Source organism: Pelmatolapia mariae, linkage group LG16_19 (assembly GCF_036321145.2).
Source record: "Pelmatolapia mariae isolate MD_Pm_ZW linkage group LG16_19, Pm_UMD_F_2, whole genome shotgun sequence".
NCBI classification, from domain to species: Eukaryota; Metazoa; Chordata; class Actinopteri; order Cichliformes; family Cichlidae; genus Pelmatolapia; species Pelmatolapia mariae.
This window is the reverse complement of record NC_086241.1, coordinates 41,810,743-41,820,005: the sequence shown is the minus strand read 5'-3', so window position 1 is coordinate 41,820,005 and position 9,263 is coordinate 41,810,743. Positions and strand designations below refer to the sequence as shown.

The window sequence follows — 9,263 nt, the reverse complement described above, 5'->3', positions numbered from 1 at the left end:
GGTTGGAGGCAGTCTGATTTTTTCAGTGTCGTTCTTTAACGAGTTACTCAATCAGCTGTAGCAGTACTATGAATGTTTGCTTGGGATGTCATCTTACTGGGCTAATGCTGTTTTTATAAATGCACTGACACATGTTGAAGAAAACTTTTTAGTAAACTAAAGCTGGATTGGTGTTTTGCTTTTTCAGTTTTTCTGCAGTTCACTCCTCTGCTCCATCTCAGGTTGATCTGTCACTGAGGCCCCTCCTCCCTCCCCTTCTGAAGTCACCACAGTAAGGTGTGTATGAATGTGTGTGTGTGTGTGTGTGTGTGTGTGTGTGTGTGTGTGTGTGTGTGTGTGTGTGTGCGTGTTGTGAGAGAGAACGCTTATTTAAAGGGCTACCTCTCTCTCGCCAGGCGATCGACACCAGCTCAGCATTGTCATTTTACCGCCTGCTGCTCCTTCCAGGGAATAACGTGTGAACAGTCTGAACAGTTTTCCTCAGAGACGTCTGCTGAAGAAACAGTTTGTAAGACTGAGATTCCTGCTGATTCTGCTCAGAGATCTTTCTTTATAAATGACTAACAGGCTGGGTGATTTACATCCATACAGTGATTAACCAATAACTTTATTTACTTGCTGTATATTTATTACACCCTCTACTAACTACTTATCTCGCTTTTTTTTCATCTTTTTTTAATGTATTTATCGACTGTTTAACCTGCCAAGCTTAGGGATTGGTACTGGCTTGCTTTCTGGCTTCTGATTAGTCCTTGTATATAGGAATATAGGGAGCTTACAAACCACTACTGGTTACTGGCTGTTGTGTCATTGGTGGATTCGGTCACAAACAAATTTTAAATGATTTCCTGAGATGGCTGTGGACTTGACTATTGTTCTTCGTCTTAACCTATAAAATGACATTTAACCATTTACTGCCTCTTCTTCTTTAGTGATGTGATGACATTGTTTTCTAATCTCACTTACGTGATGTGTGGTTCACACATAACTACATTTCTAGATTTCTGACTAATCCATAATTAGCTTGTGGACTGGTTTAATGGCCAAAATTAAATACGTTGTTAGAGCACCTTTAGCTTTGATTATGGCATGCATTTGCAGTAGGATCATGTCGATGAGCTGAATTTTATCATTTCAGCTGTGTCAATGTTTATTTCCATCCAGAGCTGCACTGGTTTTTTATCATCTCATACTGATGATGGGAGAGTCTGACCACTCCAGTGCATCCCAAGGAGTCTCCGTGGTGGCCAGTCCGTGTTTGAAAATAATGTCTCATGCTCTTAGAATCACTCTTTCACAATTTAACCCTGGTGAATCCTGGTGTCTTTCTCTTGGAATATTCTTTTGGAATTCGGGGAATGAGGAATGCAAGGAAAGGAAATGAAAACCTAGTCATTCATTTTGTTCAAGTAGTCAGCTGGCCTCATTTTTGGGGGTAGATAATGTTGCTGAACTTAGACCTCCACACCAATGGAAAGCTCTTGCCTATTTGCTTTATTAGATATAGGTGATGATTTGTTTTTGGCTGGATGAGCCAGAGGAGGCTGGGTAAACTCATTTTAAAAAAATACCATTTAAAAATAATACTCATTATTATTAGAGTAACTATATGTAATATCTGTTTTTCAGTATACTGAGCTTGTTGCAGAAATGCCTCAGCTGTCTGTGCTGCTGCCTCTGACAGGTAACTTCTGTTCTTTTTTTCTTTTTTTTTCTTTTTTTTGCTTTTTTCTTTTCTTTCTTTCTTTCATATGATGACAGCTTCGTGTGATCTGTTTTTTCCCCATCAGGCCTTTTCTTCCTGCTCTCCTCAGTACTTGGCTCAGAAGTTAGTGGTGAGTCCTGAAAAATACCTGATTGCCTGACAGCAGATAGATCCACTTATTTGACTTGGCACAAATTTTATGCCTGATGCCTGACATAACCAGAAAGAAGCAGGGGCTGGCACTCTTTCAGTCCATAGAGATATAACACCAGGACGCTGGTGTTTCACTAACTTGTACTTACATACAGTTGTTTGAACTGGTGATCTTGGAATCTGACTTTGTTTAGACTTTTGTTTGTTTCCAAGAGACCAACTTGTGTAAAGCTCCAGTTCACCTGCTTAGATATTGACTGAGTTCCTTGAACTGTGACCCTGTGTGGATCAGCAAAGTTCCAAAATAAATTAATACGTGCATTCAGTTCCTGTTTTTTCAAGTAATAAAGATGACTGTTGTACCATCATTCCACCTTTCATTCATGCCCATGATGAGTGTTCAGCAAAAACAGATAATATTCCAAGCCATGATGTTACTCTTGTAATTTCATTTTCATTCGTTTTGAATCATTTTTATGTTTTTAAAAGTTCTCTGGTCACTTTTGTTCCTTAAAATCGTACACTGTAGAAAATGTAAAGTACACACACATATATAAATACGTGTGTGTATTTGTGTAATTGCTGCAAAAAATAACCAACAAAAAAAACACAATTGTAGTAAAGTCACCAATAGCCATAGCTATTTTCTGTTTTTATAAGCATTTTACATATTTTACTTTTTTGTTGTTGTTGTTATTATTATTAACATTTACATTTGATATATGTTTATACTTTTACACTTTATAAATGTTCCTTCCCCCTTTTATCTTTTTAGAAAATTATTTTATAATGAAATTAATACTATATATTTAATATAAAGAAATCTGTTTAGTTGTATTCTGCCGTTTGTCTTTTTTTATGTTTCTGTCTGTTTTTAAAAATGCTTGGTCTTGCCTCTGGACTAAACTAGCTTACTCTATTTAATGAAGATGAAACCTACTACCTAGATCAAGGATTTTAATGGAGCATTTTGACTGGACATCTTCTGTTTTCCACTCAGTGCCCTATCCAGTGACCTGTACAACACGTGGAGCAGACCTGACCCAGGACACCGTGGTGGTTTTATGTCCACCACAGTGCACACAGTGGAGGATGTCTGTGTTTGGGACAGGAGTCTATGCTGCTGTCTCATCCATCTGTGGAGCTGCGGTCCACAGGTACAGCTTTCCTTTCATATCAGCTGTACTTTTTTAAATTTATCTTCAGTTTTTACCAAAATATGTTTTAATTACATATTATAGTAAATATTAACTGTGATATTTCAGTCTATCACTGAAAACACTAAAACATAATGTTGTACACTTGCTTGATTTTAAAGCTACACAATTAAACCATGGTAATATTTAGAGGACCATGACGTGGTTGGCTGAAAGGACCGACAGAAAAATAAGCAAAATGAAAATGGAAAAAATAAATAAATAACAAAAATAGAAAACAAAGTAAATCCTTCCTATCTTCTGATTTTCATTTCCATATTTCTTTTGGGGTTTTTTGTTACTTGTTTTCCTATTTTTCTTTTCTTTTCTTTTTTTTAACTTTTATTCATGTATTTATTTAAAATCAGTTTTTTTTCTCATAGTTGATTCTATTTTGTATTGTTGGTTCATTTTTTATTTATTTTCATTCATTTTTTTTTCATTTAGTATATTGTATTGTTTTGTGTGTATATTTTCAATTCAATTTGTTTTAAAAAAAATTTTAACCTAGGCTTTTTCAATATTGTGCTAAAGTTCCTTCAGTTTAATTTTTCTTTGCTTTTGTTACATTTTTAATGATTAGACGCTCTCCTTCTTATTCAGTGTCTTCACTTATTTATTTTTAGCATTTTTTAATATTTATTTATTTATTTATTAGTTTAATGCAACTTTCTTTTGGTGGTGGAGCTCTATTTAGTTATTTTGCTTTGTGGTTCACTGATTACTTCCTTGTTACTTCCACTGCTTCTTGCCATTGTTTTTAGTTCCCTGTATATGATACTCTTAGCAGCCTTTTCAGAGCATGAACACCTCGTCACAGCGGTGCCGTTGGAGTGAGAATTGTTTTTTCAAACATGTGGATTAGACTCTGTGTTCCGCTGCCAAGATGTGACATAATAGAGAGCAGTGTGAGTCCGGCTGCCTGCTGAACCTTAACAAAACACCAACACCATGAAGGAATGTGCATGAAAGGAGGATTAAGTTCTCAGCCCTGAGTGACCTCCTCATTCCTCTGCAGAGGGCCTCGGTGGCCCACTGAGAAGAAAAATTATGCTTATTCTTATCTTTTTTCTCCTTCACAGCTGTGTCTTCTCCTTGTCCCATGAAGGGTTTTTTTTAGTTATTTATTTTACTATGAAAAGAACTTCCTGCGCACGTGTGTGTTTTTAGACACAAATCTTTTTTTTAACAAGGTCTCGGTCCAGCTGCATTAGTTCAAGATGCATTTGTAATTGACTTCACGAGTAGCAACTCTCATAACTGTTAATGATTATCTTTTTCCACTGTGATAATAATACTTTTATTTTGTCTTTTCATACAGAGGTATCCTGGGCCCAGCTGGGGGCCCTGTTAGGGTTCATAGGCTGCAGGGACGGCACAACTACATCAGCTCGTATGCCCACGGTATACACTCACAGGCCCTGTCTCACTGGACCGCCTCCTTCAGCCTCACCAGTAGGTGGAACCACTTTGGTGAATTGTTTTTAATTAAGTAATAATCCAATTTGAATAACCTAATAATGCTAATATTTATTGAGTATTGCAAGATATGCTTAAAGTACCTAGAATTGTGATTTCAGAATGATATATACATTATTTTAATATATATTTATCTGGAGTTTGTTTAAACTTATATAGTACTGGAAAGCTTTACCTGTAATTATACAACAGAAAAAAAATATTTTAAAAACTGCAAATTAGCAGGGGATTAGACAAAACAAAAACACCATTTTTAATTGATTAATATCATCATTTGATTGCAGATGTGAATGATGCATATCTGTCTTCTCCACTAATTATCATACCTTCTGTGTGTTTTAGAGCCCATTAATGTTCCACAGGAGCTGATCAGCGAGACCAGCACCACAGCTCTTCCTGCAGCTGCGCGACCAGGTAAATGATACACACCTTTATATTAGGAATATATATTTGTTCTTGTTCTGTCTGTGCTTCCTAGTGTCATGACACCACTCTGATCTGAGCACTTTTTCTAATTAACTGTTTCCTTTTGGTAATTCATCTTGTTATGTCTTTGACTTTCTTTTGTCAGATTTTTATTTTCATTAGTATTAGTGGTTAACAGATTTGTTTGGCAAGTGAAGGATCACTGGTTTCCAGCTTGAGACAAAAATCTCCTTTGGGGTTGTGTCAGGAAGGACATCCGGCATAAAACTCTGCCAAATCAAATAAGCAGAGCAACCCACTGTGGCAAGGGGGCAGCCAAAAGTGGATTCTTTATTTGCACTGAGCTTAAGTCAAAGGCAAAATTAAAAGAGGAGCTCATACAGAAGTAAAAGGAAGGTATCACACATATATACACATATAAATATATTTTTTTTAAAAATCCCCTCTCGCCCTGTGGGCAGTCTTCAGGCTCAGGTCCTCTACCAGAGGCCTGGGAGCTTGAGGGTCCTGCGCAGTATCTTAGCTGCTCCTAGGACTGCGCTCTTCTGGACGGAGATCTCGGTTGCTGTTCGTGGGATCTGCTGGGGTCACTTGCCTAGCTTGGGGGTCACTGCACCGAGTGCTCTGATTACCACTGGGATCACTGTTACCTTCACCTTCCTCATCTTCTGGAGCTCTTCTCTGAGCCCTTGGTACTTCTCCAGCTTTTCGTGTTCCTTCTTCCTGATGTTGCTGTCACTCAATATTGCTATATCTATCACTACGGCTGCTTGTCCACCACTACTATGTCCGGTTGATTAGCCATCACCATTTTGTGTGTCTGTATTTGGAAGTCCCACAGGATCTTAGCTTGGTCATTCTCCACCACCCTAGGGGGTGTCTCCATTTTGACCTCGAGGCTTCCAGGCCATACTCGGCACAGATGCTTCTGTATACTGTGCTGGCCACTTTCGGGCCATAACTTTCATTATGACCTGTTATTCTCTTTTGCTGTTTTTCCACCAGATCAGAATACAGATCATGTGAGTATAACTTGATGGTTGAGATAATTACCTGTTTGGCAGGATTAACTTTTTTTCTGCCAAGTAAATGTCTTATTACAAAATATAATTAACCTGTTCCACAAGTCAGACTTTGTTCCACATCATACTTTTTTAATGAGAGAGTACCTTGCCAAAGCTAGGGAATTTATACAAAGTACAGGTTACTCAGAAAATGCTCCTTGAATGTGTACTGTCCATAATTTATTATGACAGTCCCTTCCCATTCCTATTTAAGCAATAGGGGTGACTCAGACAGGAGATATTCTGAAAATATAAAGGCATAAACACAATAGAAGAGATACTGGATATGGATTACTCAACAGGAGTTTGATGCTTCGACCATAAATACTGTGTTACCTCAGTTGACCTTTATGTGTGTGTATTTGAGTGTGTATATGAGTGCCAAGCCCTTAGAATTTTTAGTTTTTAGTTATGGTTGGGTAAGGGTGGGTGAAGCGCTAAGGAATGCATTGTATCAATGACTGTTTACAAAGATGTACAAATGTGTGTGTTGCAGTAAAGAAACTGCTGAAGAAGCCATCAGTGAAAAAAGCCCTGGCAGGTGGGAATAAAGGTACATTGTATATATCATTGGTTATACAGTTCATCTGTGTAGTGACAATAAAGGCATTCTATTCTATTCTATTCTATTCAGGATTTGTTTCCAAGTATAGAATATCAGTTTGGTAGCTGTTTAAAATCACTCAAACAGGTTCAAACAGATGTTGATACAGGTCAGGGAGACATAATTAAATAAGAACTTAAGGAGTGGCCAAATCAACAGTCTGGTAACAAAGAACCACACTTGCGTTCGCAGCAATAGCTAAAGACCTAATATTTCACGGACTGGGGCTTCTGCTAGATGCTCCCAGCACACCTTCATTACACATTTGAGCACACCAGACCTGTCCCCTGCCATCTGATCCAAATCACCACCAGGTGGTAATCACCTGCTTGGAGATGCTTAAGCTTACAGATTAAAACTTAAATTAAGTTATTATTTTTTATGTTTTTTGTTTACATCAGAGTTTATTATGCATTACTTTTTTTTAAAAGTGAGCCTGAAATGGGTACAAAACAGTAACTGTAGAACAATGACTGTAGAAGGTGGTTAAATAGAGTTTAGTCATCTGCATATATAAGCATCACATGCACTTTTTAATTGACTGTAATAATTGTGGCAATTCAATTCAATTCAATTTTATTTATATAGCGCCAAATCACAACAGCAGTCGCCTCAAGGTGCTTTATATTGTACAGTAGATCGTACAATAATAGATACAGAGAAAGACCCAACAATCATAGGACCCCCTATGAGCAAGCACTTTGGCGACAGTGGGAAGGAAAAACTCCTTTTTAACAGGAAGATTCCTCTGGCAGAACCAGGCTCAGGGAGGGGCGGCCATCTGCTGCGATCGGTTGGGGTGAGAGAAGGAAGACAGGATAAAGACATGCTGTGGAAGAGAGACAGAGATTAATAACAGAAATGATTCAATGCAGATAGGTCTATTAACACATAGTGAGTGAGAAAGGTGACTGGAAAGGAAAAACTCAGTGCATCATGGGAATCCCCGGCAGCCTACGTCTATTGCAGCATAACTAAGGGAGGATTCAGGTTCACCTGGTCCAGCCCTAACTATATGCAAAAAGGAAAGTTTTAAGCCTAATCTTGAAAGTAGAGATAGTGTCTGTCTCCTGAATCCAAACTGGAAGCTGGTTCCACAGAAGAGGGGCCTGAAAACTGAAGGCTCTCCCTCCCATTCTACTTTTAAATACTCTAGGAACAACAAGTAAGCCTGCAGTGCGAGAGCGAAGTGCTCTAATAGGGTGATATGGTACTATAAGGTCATTAAGATAAGATGGGGCCTGATTATTTAAGACCTTGTATGTGAGGAGCAGGATTTTGAATTCAATTCTGGATTTAACAGGAAGCCAGTGAAGGGAAGCCAAAACAGGAGAAATATGTTCTCTCTTTCTAGTCCCTGTCAGGACTCTTGCTGCAGCATTTTGGATTAACTGAAGGATTTTCAGGGAGTTTTTAGGACATCCTGATAATAATGAATTACAGTTGTCCAGCCTGGAAGTAATAAATGCATGAACTAGTTTTTCAGCATCACTGAGACAGGATATTTCTAATTTTAGAGATGTTGCGCAAATGGAAGAAAGCAGTCTTACATATTTGTTTAATATGTACATTGAAGGACATGTCTTGGTCAAAAATGACTCCAAGGTTCCTCAGTGTTACTGGAGGCCAAGGTAATGCCATCCAGAGTAAGAATCTGGTTAGATACCATATTTCTAAGATTTTCAGGGCCGAGTACAATAACCTCAGTTTTAACTAATACATCAAAACTGAAGAGTGCAAGCATTAGTCCTGTTTTATACTTAACAGAACTATCTTCCAGCACCCATTTATATCTCAACCGTACTTAGCATATACACTAAAAGTTCTTATTTATTATATTTAATTATATAGGATGGAAAAAGTCCAAAACACGAGTGTAGACAGAGGTCAAATAAAATGTAATGAAAGTTATATAAGCAAAAACTGCAAAAATAATTATTATCTATAGTAACACTGAACATAAAAATAATCAATGTTGTTAATCTCTGGATCAACATCTTTACTTTTTTGTGTGGGCAGATTGTCAGATGGACATTGCGATGGTGATTGACAGCAGCAGCAATATTGGGCAGCGGAGGTTTAACCTGCAGAAGAACTTTATTGCCAAACTGGCGGCTATGCTAAGAGTCGGACCAATAGGACCTCACATTGGGTTAATACAGGCCAGGTCGGGCACACCACACAGAGTCACATTTCCATCACTTCAGAAAAATCTTTTTTTCTTTCTTTTTACCTCAGCCTTAAACCACCCAACAATGTCATTCATACTAACAAGTCTTGAGAATTGTGGTATTTTGGGATAGTGGTGAGTAAATAAATGTAAAAAATAAAGGCAGCTTGTTAGGCATTAGTCCAAATAAAAATGGAAAAGAGGACATTTCATTCATAGATGTTCTGTTGACAAATCTGCAACAACTGATGATCAATTGTATCATTTCAGTATTGATCAAACTCTGTGAGGAAAACGTCCAGCACTCACAGCTTCAACAATCTATTGAAGACTGCTGAATCTGTGTCACAATGAACTTAGACAATTCTGAAAGGAAATGGGGTATTTAATAGAGTATCCAATGGTGAGTTATACTATGCCACATAAAAATCTGGAAATCCTGAAAATCCTTTTACCTCCCTTATGA

General features: G+C 37.7%; 1 protein-coding gene across 1 annotated transcript in view; it reads left to right on the top strand.

Annotated features, from left to right (window-relative positions):
• Nucleotides 1–403: 403 nt before the first annotated feature.
• Nucleotides 404–9,263, top strand: part of coch (coagulation factor C homolog, cochlin (Limulus polyphemus)) — a 32,737-nt gene continuing 23,877 nt past the window's right edge. Inside the window, exons 1-8 of the mRNA XM_063499796.1 lie at nucleotides 404–508; nucleotides 1,630–1,684; nucleotides 1,791–1,835; nucleotides 2,859–3,015; nucleotides 4,376–4,509; nucleotides 4,876–4,947; nucleotides 6,520–6,576; nucleotides 8,647–8,794. Of these exons, the coding sequence (XP_063355866.1) occupies nucleotides 1,651–1,684; nucleotides 1,791–1,835; nucleotides 2,859–3,015; nucleotides 4,376–4,509; nucleotides 4,876–4,947; nucleotides 6,520–6,576; nucleotides 8,647–8,794 (647 nt within the window). The 5' untranslated portion in view covers nucleotides 404–508; nucleotides 1,630–1,650. The remainder of the gene's footprint in view (nucleotides 509–1,629; nucleotides 1,685–1,790; nucleotides 1,836–2,858; nucleotides 3,016–4,375; nucleotides 4,510–4,875; nucleotides 4,948–6,519; nucleotides 6,577–8,646; nucleotides 8,795–9,263) is intronic.